General features: G+C 35.9%; 1 protein-coding gene and 1 long non-coding RNA gene across 7 annotated transcripts in view; both read right to left on the reverse strand.

The window, feature by feature from the left end:
- PUM2 (pumilio RNA binding family member 2) overlaps window positions 1–20,047 on the reverse strand; it is a 97,773-nt gene that overhangs the window by 17,944 nt on the left and 59,782 nt on the right. For 4 of the 6 annotated variants that reach the window (XM_040496148.1, XM_040496147.1, XM_040496151.1 and 1 more), the window contains 3 exons: window positions 18,913–19,056; window positions 18,506–18,796; window positions 14,098–14,334 (listed from right to left, as the gene is read on the reverse strand). In XM_040496148.1, coding sequence (XP_040352082.1) covers window positions 14,098–14,334; window positions 18,506–18,796; window positions 18,913–19,056 — 672 coding nt within the window. The remainder of the gene's footprint in view (window positions 1–14,097; window positions 14,335–18,505; window positions 18,797–18,912; window positions 19,057–20,047) is intronic. The other 2 variants (XM_040496150.1, XM_040496149.1) reach the window with 1 other exon arrangement.
- LOC121044169 (uncharacterized) lies at window positions 6,991–7,212 on the reverse strand. Its single transcript, XR_005797179.1, has 2 exons — window positions 7,156–7,212; window positions 6,991–7,088 (listed from the first exon to the last, which is right to left on the reverse strand). It is a non-coding gene; the product is annotated as an uncharacterized LOC121044169 (long non-coding RNA).

The raw sequence follows: 20,047 nt of genomic DNA on the forward strand, positions 1-20,047 counted from the left end.
TACTCTGCATATCATTCCAGTCTGTTTTTACAAACAATTATAAAGTCTCATTCAAAGGCCACTTGGAGGTCACTTTACACTAAAGCATCCTGCTAGAGTACATCCTCTCGATTCTTCGGCCTAATATTGAGTCCTTATTCTGAATCTATTACTCACACAAATTTCCTAGAAGAACCCTAATTTAGTTGTTCACTTCTCCTCCTCTTGTTCATTATTGTCTCTGCACCACTGCTTACCTTACCTCAAACATAAGGCCCAATCCTACACCTCTTTACCCTTAATGCGCTAAAGATTTTCAACACCAAATTCAAAATATATACTTACCCCCAGAAATGACTATGCCAATTTTATTTCATACCTTCTAATACCTAAAAGGAATCTCTCCCATGTCTAGATATTCTTTGATTATATTCTATCAGCTCCCTAACACCAAACTCCTGATGCACTCATTGCCAACTTAAAATGCCTCATGATGTGTAACTGCCTTTAGTTTTAAGGAAACCTCAAAATTTCAGTTCTGGAAGTCTACTTAGTATTTTCATTTACAACACAAAAAAATTCACTCAGGGCAGGGTACCTTTCTTTCTTTACAAATTAAATAAGCATTGAAAACCCAATTGTAATATACACTGAACATTTTAAATCTGGTTATCTAAATATTGAAAGCATGCCATCCAAACCTATTTTGGAATTGAGGGACATTTTACAAAACTGGCTTATGCTCTTCACAAATGTTTAAGTCATAAAAGACAGAAACAGTGCAAGATTAAAGAAAATTAAAGAGTCATGACAAATGAGCGTCATGTGGGTCCCCATATCAATCTCTTTCCTAATCCTTACTCTCTCTAGTCTCTCTCTGGCAAAGTTTGAATAAGTTGGCTAATTTATTTTTTATTGTGGTATGATATCATTGTTTCCTGACTTTGATCATTGTAGTTATATAAAAGAGTATTTCCTTATTTTCAGAAAACATACATGGATATATTTAATGGGTAACGGACAGACAGTATGTCTGCAACTTCCTTTCAAAAGTATCAAGGAAAAAAAAAACTGGATGTGAAGGGGAATGAATATGCAGAGAGGGGGAGACGAAGAGAGGAAATGAACGATAAAGCAAACATGGTAAAATAACATTTTGAAAATGTGGATATAGAGTGTGCTGTAATTTTTTTTTCCTGTATCAGTGTTACAACTTCCCCATTAAGTCTCAAATTATTCCAAAATTAATGAAAAACAACACACATATAGGCTACCTAGGTCATACCATTGCTAATGGTAGTCCATAAGCAGAGGTGTTTCTGCACCAAATGTGTTAAAGGGATAACCGTCTTCAATTCATCACTGACATCCACCCTTAGCATTTACACTTCTTAATCACTACTTGGCTAAGAATGTATTTTGGACAGGGAGATCTGTGCTATAATGTCACAGACCACTGGTCCAAATGCAGTATGCAGCTAGTCAGCCAGGACTCTTGGACAGAGCTCTTCACACAATAGTGTGCTGCCCTTTACATACTATTTGTGTAAGGATTTTTCAAGTTCACTCATGACAAGCGAGTGAAGGCAAGCATCTTACAATAATCCTAGTAGAAATAATATGATTTTATAAGTTTTCATTAATTTCCTCGAGAAGTCTATTGCGTTAGAATCCTTCCTATTATTAATCAAAAACAAAAAAAGATTATAAAATTACTGGGAAAAACACAGGGCAAGAAAAACAATGGTAACAACTGTAACAATCACAAAATAAATAAACCTGATTAATCTTTTCATTCTTTTCTAAGTCCAGAAATTTGGAATGGCAGCTGCTTAACCTATCAGACCTGTGTATTCTTTTGAAAATACAGATTCCCGGAGACTTACTCAAAACCTACTGAATTACCCTCAGTGGATAATTTTTATTAAAAAAAAATATTCTGAAGGTTATTCTGAAGAAGAGTTTAGAGGCTAATGAATTAGAATTCAAGATTATTCAAGGATTCATTTTACAGCAGGTTGTTAACTACCAATTTCAAATAGAAATGGTAATCCTAGTAGATTTGGGGTCCTGAAAAGGGTACGACTACATATAGGCTACTAGACAGTGCTGGTTTCAGAAGACAAGGCTCTAGAAAACTCAGGAAATGGTAAGATGATAACCGAAGATGGCCAGTTAGTTGCAGTAGGCAAAGAATCAATGATACAGAGTGGTAGGAAAAAAGTCTAAAATGACAATCTAATTCCTCAAAGGATAATATTGGTCAGACCTTTTTGTCCTGAGTTCTGGCACCTCATTTTAGATAGGGTTTATGTGTTCAAAATAATCAGTTTTTTTCACCTACCTGAGAAAGTGCATTTAATTACTTAATATTCATAAATAATACTGTATGCTAGACACTGAGGGTCCTTTAAAAAAGGCAGGAAACATTTATTGGGCATTCTTTATTAGACACTGAGAAGTGAACTCTGCACAAAATGCTATATACTGTGTTGAATTGTGCCTCCCTCCAAATTTGTCATTTTAAGTGACTCAGCTGGGGTAATCTGCCACAGCAACCCTGGGAAACTAAAACAGATTTTGGTACTCATAGTGATGTGCTACTATAAAAAAATGACTAAAAATGAAGAAATGACTTTGCAGTTGGGTAATGGGTACAGTTTGAAAGAATTTGGAGGTGTTCACAAAAAGCCTGAATTGCCTTGAAGAGAGGGTTGGTAGAAACGTGGATATTAAAGGCAATTCTGATGAGGGCTCAGACAGATATAAGGCACGTATCAAAAGCGGCTACCGTCTTAAGAGAATACGTATGTTGTCATGAACAATGTTTGTAGAAATATGAATGCTATAAAGATGTTCCAAGTGATGTCTCAGAATAAAATGAGAAACATGTTATTGGAAACGGGGAAACCCAACTGAAACGTGTTAAAAAAGGAAAACTGGGTAGAAAGCAAAACTGGTGTGGAGATTTAGCTGAGATTTCCAAACAACGTGCTAAAGGTGTGGTCTGGTGTCTGGGCTGCTTATGGTGAAATAAGATTAAGATAATTTGAAGAAGGAACTGTTTATTTTTTTTTAAGTTTATTGATTTATTTTGAGAGACAGCATGTGTGCACAAGTAGGGGAGGGACAAAAAGAGAGAATCCCAAGCAGGGTCCACGCTGTCAGCACAGAGCCTGACACAGGGCTTGATGCCACGAACCCAGAGATGCTGACTTGAGCTGTAATCAAGAGCTGGACGCTCAACCAACTGAGCAACCCAGGCACCCCTGAAAATGGAACTGCTAAGCAAAAGAAAACCAGCACTTGATGATCTGGAAAAGTCTTAGCTTATCTAGACAGAATGCTGAGAATGCAGAGTCAATGGGTGTAGATGGACAGCCCCTTGACATTAGTGGGAGACCAACAATGTTTTCAAGAATTTCCTATCTACAGAAACACTGGCAGCCTGGCCTGAAAGCGTTAGAGATGGGATGAATTAAGAACTACTCTGAAAGCAGAGCCACAGATGCAAAGGCTACAGGGGTTGGGCAGCAGTAGATGCGAAGTACAGAGCATCATGCCACAGGTGATTATTCTCAGGCCTTGAAACAAATGGAATTTGCCCTGCTGGCTTTCAGACCTGCTTGGCACTGTAAGTCCTTCATTCCTTCCAATTTCTCCCTTTTGCAGTGGGTATGTCTATCCTATGCCAGTGCTACTACTATATTCTAGAAGCAGATGATTTATTTCCTAAGTTTCATAGGTCTATAGATGCAGAAGAATTTTGTCCCAGGATGGACCACATTAGGCATCTCACCTGACAGAGAAGATGATATTTAGACTTGAGTCATTTAGATGAGATTTTAGACATTCAACTGACGACAGGATGGGTTACAATTCTTGGGGATGCTGGCTTGGAATTAATGTATTCTGCACGTGGGCCAAAGAGGAATTTGGGGTAACCAAAAGGCAGCCTATACTGGGTTGAACTGAGTCTCCCAAAAAAGTTTTCAATTCTTAACTCCTGGTACCTGTAATTTGATTTTATTTGGAAACAGGGTCTTTGCAAATGTAACCAAGTTCAAATGAGGTCATACTGGATTAGGTTGGGCTCCTACCCAATGAGTGGTGTCCTTGTAAGAGAAGGAAAATTAGGACACAGACACACAGAGAGAATGCCATGTAATTACATAGGCGGCCATGGGAGTGATGCATCTATAGGCAAGGAATGCCAAGGACTGCCAGCAACCACCAGAAGCTAGGAAGGAAGGACTGCCTCTTCGGTCTTCAAAATGACATGGCCCTAAAAACACCTTGATTTTATTTCTAGCCTCAAAGTATGAGACAATAAATTTGTGTTTTAAACCACCTAGTTGTAGTTTGTTACAGGAGCCCTAGAAAACTAATACATATGCTATACTCTTAACAACAGGACAAGGGACAAGGCTATTATCTCCATTTCACATGTGACACAATAGGCTTAGCGAAGCTACCTTATTGAAAGATGAATAAATAATAATTAGACTGAGCTTTTTGGAAAACAATTATACCTGGATAATTCACTTAAAGCTTTTAATTATACCCCACTATACCTCATGAAGAACAGTATGACATTACATTCTTTTTTTTAAACTTTTAAACAATGTTTTATTTTATATTGAGAGGGTGAGAAAGAGAGAGAGAAAGAGAGAGAGAGAGAAAGAGAGAGAGAGCGTGCACGCGCCCACGCAAGAGAAGGGCAGAGAGACAGAGACAGAATCTGAAGAAGGCTCTAGGCTCTTAGCTGTCAGCACAGAGCCTGAAGTGGGGCTTGAACTCACAACAGTGAGATCATGAACTGAGCTGAAGTCAGATGCTTAACCAACTGAGCCACCCAGGTGCCCGTCATATGACATTCTGAAATCTGGGATACACTTGACGTATGTGACACGGGGAATAAATCACATAAAATTTTTCTAGTGATTATTAGCTATATATTTGCAATATAAAGACACAAAATTTTACTGGAAAAAGATTGAGGCTTCAATGAGTTTAAAAACTAATGAGACTCTAATTAAGAGTGTATTCTCCCAGGGTGCCTGGGTGGCTCAGTCAGTTAAGCGTGCAACTTTGGCTCAGATCATGGTCTCATGGTTGGTGAGTTCGAGCCCAGTGTTGGGTTCTGTGCTGACAGCTCAAAGCCTGGAGCCTGCTTCGGATTCCGTGTCTCTCTCTCTTTCTTCCCCTCCCTCATTCAAGCTCTCCTTCTCTCAAAAATAAACATTTTAAAAAAAGTGTAGTCTTCCACACCATTTTAATAGGCTAATATAAAAAGCAAACAGCATGAAAATGTCAGGTGTTACCTTAAAGTTGTACATCTTACGACCACACATAAAGCAAACATTAGATGTAAACTATAAACCAAAATAAAAATCTGTTGTTTCCATTTCTATTGCTTGCAATTTTTTCTCTAAATGCAATTAAGTAACCTGACCTTTTAGCCTCTACTTAAGCTTAACCTTCCTAAAAATATAAAGAGGGAGACCATTACAACAGAAGATATTTAATAATCTTCCCTCATTCATCAAAGAGCATTTAAACAGACTGAGGGGCACCTGGGTGGCTCAGTCGTTGAGCATCTTGACTTTGGCTCAGGTCATGATCTCCTGATTCTGGAGTTCAAGCCCTGTATCAGGCTTGCTGCAGTCAGTGCAGAGCCTGCTCCAAATCCTGCCCCCCTCTCTCTGTGCTCCCCACCCCCACTTGTACTCTCTCAAAAATAAGCCTTCAAAAAAATAAATAACCAGACTGAGCTCTTAACATATGAACTATAGTCTTCAGACTAGTAGTACATCATTTCTATTACTAACTCATCTTGTTGATTCCCATTATTCTAACAAAAAGGCTAGTTTCTGTTTGGTTCTAAAAATTGCCTGAACTTTAATCTTTAGTGAAAACTACTTCTGTAACTGAACATGAGGACTCTTTAAAAACTATGCCCCCAAAATCATAAGTAGCGGGGTTAATTTCACTCACTGCCTCATATGGACATGTGGGTGCTAAGTATCTTCCCTGCACATCTCAAACCACCCTCACAGATATGACCTCATTTCCTCTCTGGTTAATACTTTTGGTGACAGTTAAGAAACCAATGGATTACATCTGCATTTCTTGTAAAATTTCTGTTGCAATTTCATGACCAGCTGCCCTGAATGGGGTAAATGGAAACCGTAGGACCTGGGATTTTTCTCTTAAAATCAGGATCATTCAGTGAGTTTATGCAATGTTAAGGTTTGCTTAATAAACTTGAGTATCAGAAAGAATAACTTTGATCCTAGACAAACATTATAGGCACACTGATTTTCTGTCTTGATGGGGCTGTTACTGTGGTGGGAAGAGGGCTGAACTGCAAACGGACTGTGAAAGATTTAACCCAGACAAAAATAAACCAAACTTAATGTCCAAAAACCAAACCAAATGTACACACACAAAAATAAAAACTCTACAACTGTCATAAGCCCTTTCAAAGTGCAGTATTCTAAACAGTATGATCCTATTAACACACTGAACAGAGAACACACTGACTGGAACAGCTAAATAATGCTTTAATAATAGAAATCCAAGTAGAATGTAAAATAATTTTTTAAACAAGTAGCAAGTGTCCCAGAATACATTCACCAATAAAACACAAAGAAACAAAACTCCTCAAATTCAATTACCCAAACATCTGTTGAGATTTCAACATTCTTATAGTTGTGGGGAAAGGTCTGGCCTTTCTTGCTTCTAATCCAAAATAGCCCAGAAGTAACCCTAATATAAAGTGTGGTAAATTTGGTACAAAAAAACCCTGAAGGAAAGATGGTAATTCTAATGGAGAGAATCATCATATTTCTATAAAACAGAATTAAAATGCAATAAGGCAACAGAATTACAATCATTACATTGTAACCTCTGGTAGCCAGGTCTACATTCAACACAAAACTACTACCTCCATGATGGTGGGTAGTTTGACTTGATGATGGGTAGTTTGACTTAACAAGTGGTTTTTTGACTTAATACAATTATCTCCGGTCAAGAAGGGTCTGGCATGTAGGTGGTCATTATTGTATGAATAAATTAATAGGTAAAAATTCTGATCAGACACAAAACTTATAAAATGCCTACCTTCTGAGTTTTCTGAGTTACACTTTTAAATAAAAAAATAAAAAAAAAAACTTATAAAATGTAGGTCAATGAGGGGGCGCCTGGGTGGCTCAGTTGATTGGGTGTCAGACTTCGGCTCAGGTCATGATCCTGCAGTCTATGAGTTCAAGCCCCACATCGGGCTCTGTGCTGACAGCTCAGAGTCTGGAGCTTGCTTCAGATTCTGTCTCCATCTCTCTCTGCTCCTCCCCCACTCTCACTGTGTGTGTGTGTGTGTGTGTGTGTGTGTGTGTGTGTGTGTCTAAAATACACACACACACAATTTTGGGGTACCTGGGTGGCTCAGTTGGTAAAGTGTCCAACTTTGGCTCAGGTCATGATCTCGCGGTGTGTGAGTTCAAGCCCTGCATCAGGCTCTGTGCTGACAGCTCAGAGCCTGGAGCCTGCTTCAGATTCTGTGTTTCCCCCTCTCTCTTGCCCCTCCCATGCTCATGCTCTGTCTCTCTCTTTCTCAGTAAATAAAAGTTAAAAAAAAAAAAAAAAAAAGTAGGTCAATGAAACTACTCACAAAACATAAACATTAAAAAAAAGGATTATCTCAGCATAAATTAAGTTTATTACTATCCTATTTAAAATATCACATAAAGACTTTTATCTGGTTTAATTTAAAAACCAGTAATAAAATACTTGAAGAGACTACCAAAGTAAAAATTTAATTTGGATTAAAGGCCAATTGTTAGCAAGTAAAAATGTATAAAGCAACCAATATAGTGACATTCAAACTCAGTTTTCCCATCAACTCACAACAGGCTAAGTTATATTTTACCAAAATTTTATAAATAAAGTTCACAAAAATTCTAAAGTTAGGGAGTAGGAAAAGACCCGTTATTTATTCAGAGAGCTATTAGACAGAAATAGAAGCATTCTTTGAGAAGCAGTGCAACATCCTGTAATAAGCCAGAAAAATCTTGGGCTCAAGATTTTTGTTCTTTACTAACTTCATGACTATAAGCCAATTACTTAATTTCTTTGATGATAAAATTTGTATGTGTGTATCGTGTGAAAGAGAAAGAAGTCAAAGTTCACTTTACTCTATTTGGATATTTAATTGCTCCAGTCCCATTTACTGAAAAGACTACCCTTCCCCAAATATACCAGAGCGGCCCACTGGTCACAAATCAGGTAAACCTAAAGAAGTAGGTCTATTTCTGGATCCTCTGTTCTATTCCACTGGTTTATTTATCCTTGTGGCAATACCACAACTTTAGTTGCCGTAAGTTTATATTTTGACATTAACTTGGATCTGTAAGATTGTCTGGACTACTCTCAGCTCTATCTTCCCGTTTATGTTATTTAACGTAAAGAAATTGTCAATTTCTTTAAAAAGCCTGAAAAATTATTGAGGCTGTGCTAAATCTAGTCATCAACTAGAAGAAAAGTGGTTTCTTTATAATATTGAGTCTTTCCACCCCCATACAAGGTATATCCATCCATTTATTTGTCTGCTTTAACTTCTCCAGTGTTTTACAGTTTGTAAAGATCTTGACCTTTTCACATTAGATTTGTTCCTAGGCACATTGTAAGAAAACAATCACACATGAAAATATTTTCAGTAACAGTCAATTTTCAATGTCACCCCATGAGACGTGTGCTTTCATTTTCAAAGATTATTTGGCTAAAGCTATAAATCTCTAGTGAAGCACATCTGCATATATCTCAAAGGTTATATTTTTGATCCTATGTTTACTTAATGGACATTGTTTGGTGTATAAACAATGCAATGATGTAAATTCTAGGTGACACCTTGGTAGATTAAAATGTTTAAGGTGCATGAAGACTTATTTGCTACCTCAGTAATAAGAAAACAAGGTAAAAACTAATTGAGTGGGGAGCTGAAATGCAAATGTGAAGGCCGACAAAAAGGAAAGCTTTAAAAGGACAGTAAACAATGATACACAATCAGCAAAATTAAAGAAAAGGCTCAATTTGGAAAATATCAAGAGGAAAAGAGTATATAAAAACATATACAAAAAGAAATCTGACTTTTCTACTTTGTCTCTCATCTATAAGCTTTTATCCCCCTCCCCCAAACTTTACGCAATAGCAAGCAGAGTTGAGATAAATGGAAGGCAAGAAGGTAGGAAGGAAAAAAGGCATAGGGAGACGACAGAGGACAAAGTCAAAGGTTCATGGGAAGCCCCCAGGGATCCAGGAACTAAGAGTTAAAAAGGAAGTGTGAACTAGAATAAGGTCACGTGTAAATTATGAATTATTTTTTTTCAAGGTGCCTCTCTCCCTGTGGGTACTATTGGAAATTTCAGTGGGATAAAACTCCCCCCACCTTTTTTGTTATGGTAAGATTGGCTTCTGCATATTTAATGTCAACAGAATTCCTACAATCATTGTGATAAGTAAAAACTGTTGCCACATATTTCCAAATTGTTCACCTCCTCAAACCTGGTACTTTAAAGAAGCACTCCCAAATTACTCTGATGCTGAACCATGGACTCAGATCAAGTATTTGCTAGCTCTAATCCGGAGATTATCTTAACTGAACTAACTGGTGATAATATTCTCACTCATTAGAACCACAAAGTCAAAGATAGTGTTATTAAAGGATAATGAATAAAATATAAGGGCAACAATTAATCACTGTGATCCCAAATTAGACCTAAGATCAATAAATTTGTATACAGAAATGAAACAAAATAAATTCTTCCATACAAGTAATAATTTTGGAATTTCTTCATAGAATAGTTTATACCCATCAATGAATAAAAATGACTTTTAGACACACCAGAGGGTTTGAAGCAATGCTTTAATTTACATCGCCATGAAAACCTGTAAATGTTCTGCTGCAAGCTGTATATGCTGCTCTAAAGCCAGTTCCTGAGATGCCTGCCTTATGATTAACACATATTCTTATTTCATGAAGTAGATAATATATTTGGACATTCTCAAGAATAACTAATAAGAAAGAAAGGATCTAGAAGTTTAGTAATCTTATATACAACTTTAAAAGTACATAACCGACGCCACTGTGAGGTACACAGTTTCAAAGACTGATTAGAATACTGTTGTTTATATACTTTGTGTAAAACTGTTCAGTTTATTTTAGAATAGCATAACAGAAAAAGCAAGGATAGTATCAGGAGTCAGAATGGTGTTCTCGCCTCAATTCCATCATTCGCTGGTTTGGGCAAGTCTCTTGGGCTCATAAGACCTATACTTTTCTTATCTCTAATGAGCGTTTCGCTCAGCCAGTCTACCTTAACAATTAAGATGAAATGAAATAATGAATATGAAAGTGCTTTAGAAAACTATTCAAATGCTACTGAGTTACAGGCAACTTATTACTTAAAAGATAATAGTACTTTCAGTAAAAGCTTCAAAATAACTTACATTGTTTTCTGCTTTAAGGACCACATACAAAACTCAGAAAAATTGCACACAGCCTTAAAACCGATTGGGTGACACTTGTTTTAATTTTTATTTAAACATTTCATTCTAAGAGAAGGAGCTGACGAAGTCTACCAAAGTTTGGCAATTTTTAGAGAGGCTGACATCTACTTAATAGGAAAAACGATCCTAACAATTTTATTCTGTTTTTAATATAAAAATCTTCTGTGATTAGAAAACAGGTTATAAAATTTTCTAATCCATAACAAGCTAAAGCACTGAATTTGATTGCTGAATACATGACATTAATAAATTTTCAGAACTGACAGTCCCCTTTCAATAAACTGAATTTCATATAGTTCAAAGCTTGAATTACACTTATTCATACCCTTAAGAAAAACATCAGTCAGCTCAAAAATGAAAAGGTACAAGGAATAAGCCATTATTTTGTCAAGTCGTAAATTAAATAAAAATACAGAATGTTGCTTTATATGCAGGAAGTTCCATATCAATCTAATAATGATGAGCATAAAGATGAGAGTATCAGAAATCAGTAACATGTTTTAGATCAATGTAATAGGAAAAAATAATTCACTTAATCTTGAACACTTAACTTGAAGCCCAGAATGACACTACTCTTTCCATTTCAAGATAAAAACCATTAATTTAAAATTTATTCTTTTTCTTTGCTCTTTCCCACTTGTTTCTGACTTCCTATATTTTAAGTGCTGCTTTTAAAAAGTTGTCCTTAAGAAATAATAATAATAGTAACAAAAAGTTGTAGTCAAATGGAGCCAATCTGAAGGGTGCCAAATGGCCAAATATGGTAAAATTTTTGGATTAAAAAAAAGGTATAAAATTGATGTCTCCCAGACCACAATGGACTGAAATCCCAAAAGCTATTAATTTACAGGTAACAATGATGATTAAAAGAACACAAGTAAGCTGTTAGTGTATCAACTCATTCTCAAAGTTAGAAAATAAAGATTCCAAGCATTATCCTGACTCCTATATGAACTATGTATTTTCATTGTAACCTCACAACTCATGAGGGAAAATTTTTTTAGATAAAAGTTCCAGCTCATAAATGCAGAAGGTATGACAGAATTAGAGAATCACCATTTTTGCAAACTCATAAAATAGGCAACTATCGAAGGCTGCTAAGCCCGTCAAGTGGATCAGGCTGACAAGCTCACAATGGAGACAACCAGATACATATCTCCTGATAACGTGCAACACTAAGAATACAGAACGCTATCTTGCCCAAACTAGCAAACAACAACCAGACCATGCCTCTAGATTTAATTGTTTTCTAGAAACAGACATGCAAATTCATTTCCACAGGCATTTTCTAAATCAGCTACCTTGATAACTTGATTCATGAAGAAATCCATCTGAAGGATATACAATTTAAGTATTTTCTTAGACCAGAAAGCATGTAAGTCTTGCATTGTGATTCAATCAGATGAAAGCAAAGGATAGATTACTTCTGTGAACACTATGTAAAGAGCCAATTTATGAAATCTATTAAATTATTTCACCCTGGCATGGTCTATACAGTCCTTGTTAACAACATTGCCAGTCACACTACAACTAAAACTAAAGGAAACTGGGAGATCACAAAAGAAAATCACCTACAGATAATTCCAATCAGAAGTGCATTAAAATACCAGATTTCCAGCTGAAGCTAAACCTATGGAGTTTTAACTCTGGGTACAAAAGTATCAGGCTATAATACAGAAATGCTGGCCCAAGTGATGATTATTTCTCATAATTGATGAGAATTTCTTCCCTAAGCATCTACACAGCTGGGTTCTTTATAGTCTAAAGAAAAATATCTTGATTGCTGTTTAATTATAGAGACAGATCTAAAAATTTTATTTTTTTTAATATATTTTTTTATTTTTTGGAAGAGCACAAGCAGGGGAGGGGCGGAGAGAGGGGGACAGAAGATCTGAAGCAGGCTCTTCGGTGACAGGCTGACAGCAGCAAGCCCGATGTGGGGCTCCAACTCACGAACCACAAGATCACGACCTGAGCCAAAGTCGGACACTCAACCAACTGAGCCACCCAAGTGCCCCGAAAAATTATGTTCTAATTTTTAAGCAAGTTATGTAGAATAACTAATGCCATTTTTACAAGCTCTAAAGCACAACATAAGCAGTAACAGTTGACAGGAATCTGATCTGAAACTTACCTATAAAAAAATGACAGGACATGACAAATAGAATCTTAACAAATAAAACACAAAACTATTATGAAAGTCCTATTCTTAGGTTTGTTATGTTCCAAATATTTGTGTCCATTTCAAAGTTTCAAAGGCATATCTTACATGGGGGTGGTGGAAGTGAGTGGGTCTGAGTAGAAATAACAGAAATCAGGAACTGAGCAGCCTTATGACCAAGAAGAGATGATAAATGAAGGTGTCAGGCTAAAAACTGGTAAATTTACACGAATAGTGTACAGCAGATCTTAGGACACCTCCCAAATAAATTAATCAATTGTATATATTTAATATCCACAAAAGAGCAAAGACCCAGAATTTGGGGCACAGGACCAGTCTTTCAAAATCTAGGCCACGTCACACTGACATATATTTACACGATGATCACTACAAAAGATCCCTTTGTTACGTGGACATTTATGTATTAATGAGCTGTAGGAAAAAATAGCTATACCTTAATGATGGGGGAGTCAAATATAATCACTAACTTATATTTGCTAACAACAGCAACATTACTTTTTAAATTGCAAGCTGATTTAAATCTTTCCAAGCACATAAAAATCAAAAAAAGGAATCTCTGTTTTAATTAAGGCAACTAAAATTATAAAAATCCAAAATCTACTTTCAATGAAATACTTTCCTTGAAGAGATAAGGATTCATACACAGCCTGATATTCAAAATCTCTTCAAATATATGCTGCTAACTACATGAATAAATACTTCCTGGAGAGGAAAAGGGGTAACCACCAACTCAATAATCTTGGGGTGGGGGCAATTTTAATATAAAGATATAAACAAAAGTCCTAAATACTCCAAATTCAAGGATATAACAAACCTAAAACATTTTTTTCTTAAACTAACGACGTATTCAAAAGTATATGGACCAAACCGGTAAGATTCTCTAACTCACAACCATACTAAATTCATATACCCTGATACACCCTTTGGTAAAATGGCCAGGCATTCAAAGGCCAAAGCAAAAACCATTGTAGTAAACTATCTCAAGTTTGAGAACTACGTGACTAATGTTTTCCTTTAGATGTGCAAAAACTTTCGATAGTGAAATTTCTTTTACTAACATGTTTCAACAGTTGACTTTTCAGATGATCTAAAACACACACAAATCAAAAGCACAGACAAGAAAAAACACACCACTGTATTTCATAAAAGGAACATAAGATACAATAGGGGTCTTTACCTTACTGTACATTAGACCCTCACTTTGAATTTTCACGAAAGTAGAACTTTTTCAAAAGGCTAGTATCTAAAAGCAAAAGCAATTTGGCATGTTTTATCCAACATTAAATATTTTACACATATTATAAACACACACACAAACACACTTACATGTATACATACAAATAAAAAGGGTTTTGTTTTTTTTTTTTTACCTAAATGCAAACTGGATGAGGATCCATGTGATGAAAGTGATGGCGGTGGCGTAAGTGAATGTCCTGGAGTTTGGCTTGGCAGAGGCATGCCTATTGGACTTGGAGAGGAGGAAAATCCCAGACTATTGTAAAATGGTTGCCCTATGGGTGCTAGGCTGCTACTAGATCTTTTGTACAAGTCAGAGCTAGTAGATAGAGACTCTCTCCTTGTGGCACTACTACTTGCAGAACTGCCAACTGAAGAAGAAATAAAAAAAACCCTAATTACATACAGTGTTAACTGAATAAAACCTATCCCCAACTCTTGCTGGGAAATAACAGAAGTGATCACAATAATTACTTTTAGAAACATTATGGGGAAGATAATTACTGTGATAACTATATAAACTAACTTTCATTAATCATAAAAGGGTATAAATGCACCCCAATAAAGTAACCAAATACTTAACAGAGCACTCATATGTTTATTATTTCACACATATTTACCATTGACACATATGATTACTGTGCTTTAATACCCTGGTATGATTTATAAACCCTACAATTGTAAGGTGTCTGCTTTAGGAGACGCTAGAGATTAAATTCCAATAACGTTAAATTTTGGTAGTGCCCTAATCTCTGGAATCAGTTTCTTAGACTTCAACTCAATGCCAAGAAAGTATTACACTGATAAATAGATTATTAATACATTTCCCTCACCATTCACATTTAATTTGGCTTCTACCTTGTGTTCAAACCATAGTCCTTTAAGTCCATATTGGCCCGAATATCAGTCAGTTGTGAAATACAGATGGTAACTAACTTCTCAGCACTTTTCAAATTACACATTCTCCCTATCCATCAGCAACTAAGTTACAAAATATATATGAAAAAGTAAACTTCCTTTTAGACAATTGATGGCTTTCATTACTGTGGTCACAACCAAAGACATGCTTTCACTTACCCCTCAGGATCTCCATCTCCCATTCCAGAGATTCTACTACTGGTCTTATGAGCCCTTTACTCAAGTGAAGACAAATCAGCCTTTTTTCCCCCTCAAATACACAATTATCTCATATCACATACCTTCCTAAACTACATACTGAATTCCTTTTACTTAATCCCAAATTCAGCCCTCTAGTCCTTTTTTTCCTTAAGCACTCTACAAAATCATTTTTAAAAAATGGCAGAACCACATTACCATGTAGCCATGCATGCTCAAAAAAGTAATCAACATATCCGGATAATCAGTCTTTACCAAGTGTTTAAAAGGGCTGTCCAAAACTCCCACATCTTAAGTCTCACTGATAGCCCACATTTTCAAGTGCTTCTTTCCTATTTCTAAACACTAGCCTTTTTTTGGTTTGTTTTTTAACTGAATATCTTTTATAGCGAAGGGAATTTTATATTAGATTTCTTAACCTGTCAGGTTTTTAAAGAACAAGCTCTATATTCGGACCAATATGGTAACATTTTTAAAGAGAATTTTAAAGTTTCTATTAGGTCTTGGTTTTCTAATCTCAAGTCAATTATAAATAGGTCATCAGAGCACAATGAAAAATTAAGAGAAAAATTAAGCAGAGAACATAATGGGTAGACCAAGTTAAGCTTATAATACAGATAGCAAACAATTACATTGGTTTTCCCAAATTCAAGACTCTTATAAAGGAAAAACACAAGGCTCACACTACTGTATGAGGCAAAATATTAAAACACTAGTAAACCTTTAATACCAGCCAGTGTGGTTTCTGAAAGACTGATATGTTTTATAGAAAACTGCACATTTTAGGTATCATCTAATAAGAGAACACTATGTAACTATATGCATTTTAGTAGCAAAACCAAACAAACACTCACGTGATAAGCACCTCTTCTAGAGTTGCTTTTGGCAAAATTGTAAATACATGCTACGTTAACTATGCTAATTTAAAAGGACACTGTCAAAGTGATTGTTCTAAATACAGGGCTACACTTAAAATTCCTATTTATTTCAGAAAACAATTTGACTGACAAGGAAAAAAACAACAGCTCTCTAATAAGAGCAGTAGCACTGTCATTTCCCTGGCAAATAACCAAAGAAACCATAGTTTTGACACATGAAATAGTATCTTCCTCCAAAAAGGAAAGGCCAAGCCAAACGTTTAAAAGTAATTCAGAAATAGCTTTATTTTAATCCTAAACAAGCTGGCTCCTTAACTTTTACTATATGCCTAAATTATCTGCAACAGTGCAACTGTGAAATATGAAAACAAAGGATACCTAAAAGATCTAAAAGGCTAGACCAACAGCGGAGTCACTAATCATTTATCAACTATATATAACATGTTAAATTTCAAACTTTCAATTGTAACAACACTTTCTAAGTAATGGGTCGTAGAAGGGTTGATTTAATTACCATATTACAATGGCTAAGCTTCCTAACTGTGTTATATAAGGTGGGGTATAACACTGGTAAGTGTTAATAATTGCATCATATAGGTAAGAGAATGACAGTATACAGGATTCTGTATGTGTATATGTGCACATAACCATACTATCATTTTAGATTTCATACAGGTATGGAATTGCCATCATGTGAAACGGCAATGCGTAGGCTTCTTTTAAGAGTACCCTTGTGTAGCACTTGAATGAACTCTCACAAAATGTCCAAGAGGAAGGGGAAGATGATAAGACTTTTACTGGCATCCAGGGGTGGCAACTGCTAATGTCCTCTGAAGCAAGGTAAAACAGAGGTATATACAGATTGGTAGTCAAAATTAAGTAAGCAATGTTTATAAATAAGGGAGGCATGAAGAAGACCAGTTTTGGGGAAGGAGGCATCTGCAGGAAACATTTGTAGGGAACAAAATGCTCATGCCAACCAGTTCCTGAATGCTGGGGGGAATGATGCTAACAACTGAGAGACAAATGAGAATTTGAAAGAAGTGGATAAGGGGGTCTACAAATCCATCCCAGACCATCAGTGACCATATATATTATTACAAAAGGGGAAATGAGGTTTATCAAAGCTCTTCTCTATTTTTCCTGGATTATTTAGAGTCTATAATCTCTAGTTTAGAAACTAGTCATTCCTACAAAGTTTATCTTTTAAGTTATATGTTCTTACAATTTTCTTCAGCATGTTGGATATTTGGAGAAAATGCTTGTCAACTGTATTAGGAACAAAAAATGAGTCCGATGGGAGTGCCTAGGTAGAGGTAAAAATACCGAACTCCAAAAGGAATGAAAAATTCAAGTAGGAAAATTAAAAGATTGAAGACTCTCCAAGTTCATTAGATTTTTCCCTCAGAAGTTCTTGTGCCCATTCTTTAGGTAGTTTGGTGTTAGGCAAGTATGGTATTTCCCTATTGCATTTCATTGTAGCACAAAAGGATTCTGCTTCTACAAGTTTATAGCAATTTTAGATCATTCCTCTTACAAATATGAATGTTGAAAGTTCAGAAGTCACTTCCTTAGAAAACCAGCAAACATACTTAATAACAACTGGCCCATGTTAGTTTTGCCATTTTCCACACCAGAAAAGAAAATAATTTAATGTGGTGGGAAAACAGACGAGAAGCAGGTATTAAAAGATTCTATGACTTTACTAAAAATAGAAAACCTCTTGAGATCTGAATAAACTGCCCTACCCCTCATGAAGAAAAGGCTGCCAATTAATTGTACCAACAGAACTAGGGTTTCCTGAATACTCTGGAACCTTCAGAGACTGATAACACAGGTATGTCAACAGGAAGTCAATGTGGGCCTCTTCTGATTTCACCTGGTCATTTCTCAGTTACAAAATCAGTTTGTGTGGGTAAATTATTTATTTTGTGAAGCTATTTTAAATTTAAAAATTTTAAGTATTATGTATATAACTAGGCTATGGAAGAAATATTCTTTTAGAAGAATTTTTAATGATAAAGGCTAAATTATTTAGTGTAGAAGATAAGCGTATTGGTAGTTTCTTAGGGGCCTCTGACCAGAATATTTCACTGTATTTTAACTTTATATATTATACTAATAAAACCATAATGAATGACTAGCATTTAGTAAGAATAAAACATCTGATAAAAACAAAAAGACTATTATTTTAAAACACTAGAAATTTAAGGTGGCAAAATATTTACTTCCTCAAACATTATTTTGTACATAAAAAGGAAGAACTAGTAATCAGCAAACAAATCTTAATAAAACAAAAATTATAATTCTTAAAGCCAGGGGAAAATGTATTATATCTGAGTAAAAGATGGGCTGCTTGAAGTGAGCTAAACATTCATAAATGCTTAAAGATTTGCAGCCGGTAGTTTTCTTCCTACAAAATTAAATAAACCGGTATTTTATTCCTGTCCTTTCTACACTATAAGCTATTACTTATCTTCATATTAAAAACAAACATATACCTCATGTCCACTTAGCAGAGTACACTCATCTTAAAAAGGCAACTTACCTGACGAACCAAATCCACTGAGGGCTGAGCCTATAGCAGCACCCAAAGAGCTACTGCTTCCAAAGCCAAGCGATGTACTTCCAGGTTGGCCAGGTCCGTGAGAAAATAAAGAACTGCTCTGGGAGCTACTAGTCAAAGAAGTGCTCCCGTAAAATGAATTGGACTGCAGATTCGTGCTCGCCGGCTGCTGCTGCTGCTGCTGCTGCGGTGGCTGAGTGCCAATTGGCCGAAAGAGACCGTTTGTGCTGCCGGTAAGACTATTTGCAGTTCCTCCAGCTGCTGCTGCTGCTGCTGGAAAATAAATTTCAGATACTTCTTGAAACCACCAAAAAGACTACTCATTATTTTTAAAATATCTCAAACAACAGCAGAAAAATATTATCCCTGAAAACATCAGTTACACTTACCAGCTTGTGCTGCTGCTGAACTAATTAAAACGGGTGTCGGAGCCATTAAACGAACTGGAGCTCCAAGGCCAGTTCTTGCTCCGGGGCCAACCACTAAGGCACCAGTCTGATCATAATAGGCAGTTGGAGCTAGTACTTGATAGCCTAGATAATATTAAAATAAATGTTTACTAATGAAAACATTTGCTATAGAAAACATGCATATTTATTTCCCCCACATTTGTCTTTATCAACCACAAAATATAATTATATACAATATGAAATCCTTAAATAATCATGATATGAGAAGTTAACACATTTGAGAAGGTATTACTTACTAAATGTATGAAACTGTAATAGTGTGTAAGTAAAACTGATTTCTCTAAATTTTAAGAGATGCCTTCCATTTACAAACCACAAAATAACAAGGTACATCCTTTGATATGTAACTATAGGCCATCAAGCACTGATATTTGAAAAATATTACCTATTAGTTCTGAGAAGAGGATGGAAAGACTAAGGGATGTGAGGTAGTTAGAACACTAGAAGAATGGTTTATTATGCAATTTTAATAAAGTTCTAAACCAAGGGATTCATTAACAGCATTCCCTCAGCTTTTCATTTGTTTTTTTTTTTTTATTTAAAAAAAAAAATTTTTTTTTCAACGTTTATTTATTTTTGGGACAGAGAGAGACAGAGCATGAACGGGGGAGGGGCAGAGAGAGAGGGAGACACAGAATCGGAAACAGGCTCCAGGCTCTGAGCCATCAGCCCAGAGCCTGACGCGGGGCTCGAACTCACGGACCGCGAGATCGTGACCTGGCTGAAGTCGGACGCTTAACCGACTGCGCCACCCAGGCGCCCCTCTCAGCTTTTCATTTGTAAGCATCCATTTAAAAATCATGATAAAAAGATACCTTAAAATCATAAGGTTACACTTTTTGTAAAGGTTCTCAAGTGAAAATCTGAATAAAAATCATACCGGAATTAGTTTTATAGCCTTAAGCACAAGTCAGGTGATAATCTGCACTATTCACAACTACAGAAGCTTTTCTCAGGGGAGATTCCTTATCTTAACTACAGAACAAAAGATAACTATTTTGAAGAGAAAAGTGACTATTAAGACAGAAAAGCTTACTCCTCTCCCAGAAGTCAT

Source organism: Herpailurus yagouaroundi, unplaced genomic scaffold, assembly GCF_014898765.1.
Source record: "Herpailurus yagouaroundi ecotype Mexico unplaced genomic scaffold, PumYag 188, whole genome shotgun sequence".
Lineage (NCBI taxonomy): Eukaryota > Metazoa > Chordata > Mammalia > Carnivora > Felidae > Herpailurus > Herpailurus yagouaroundi.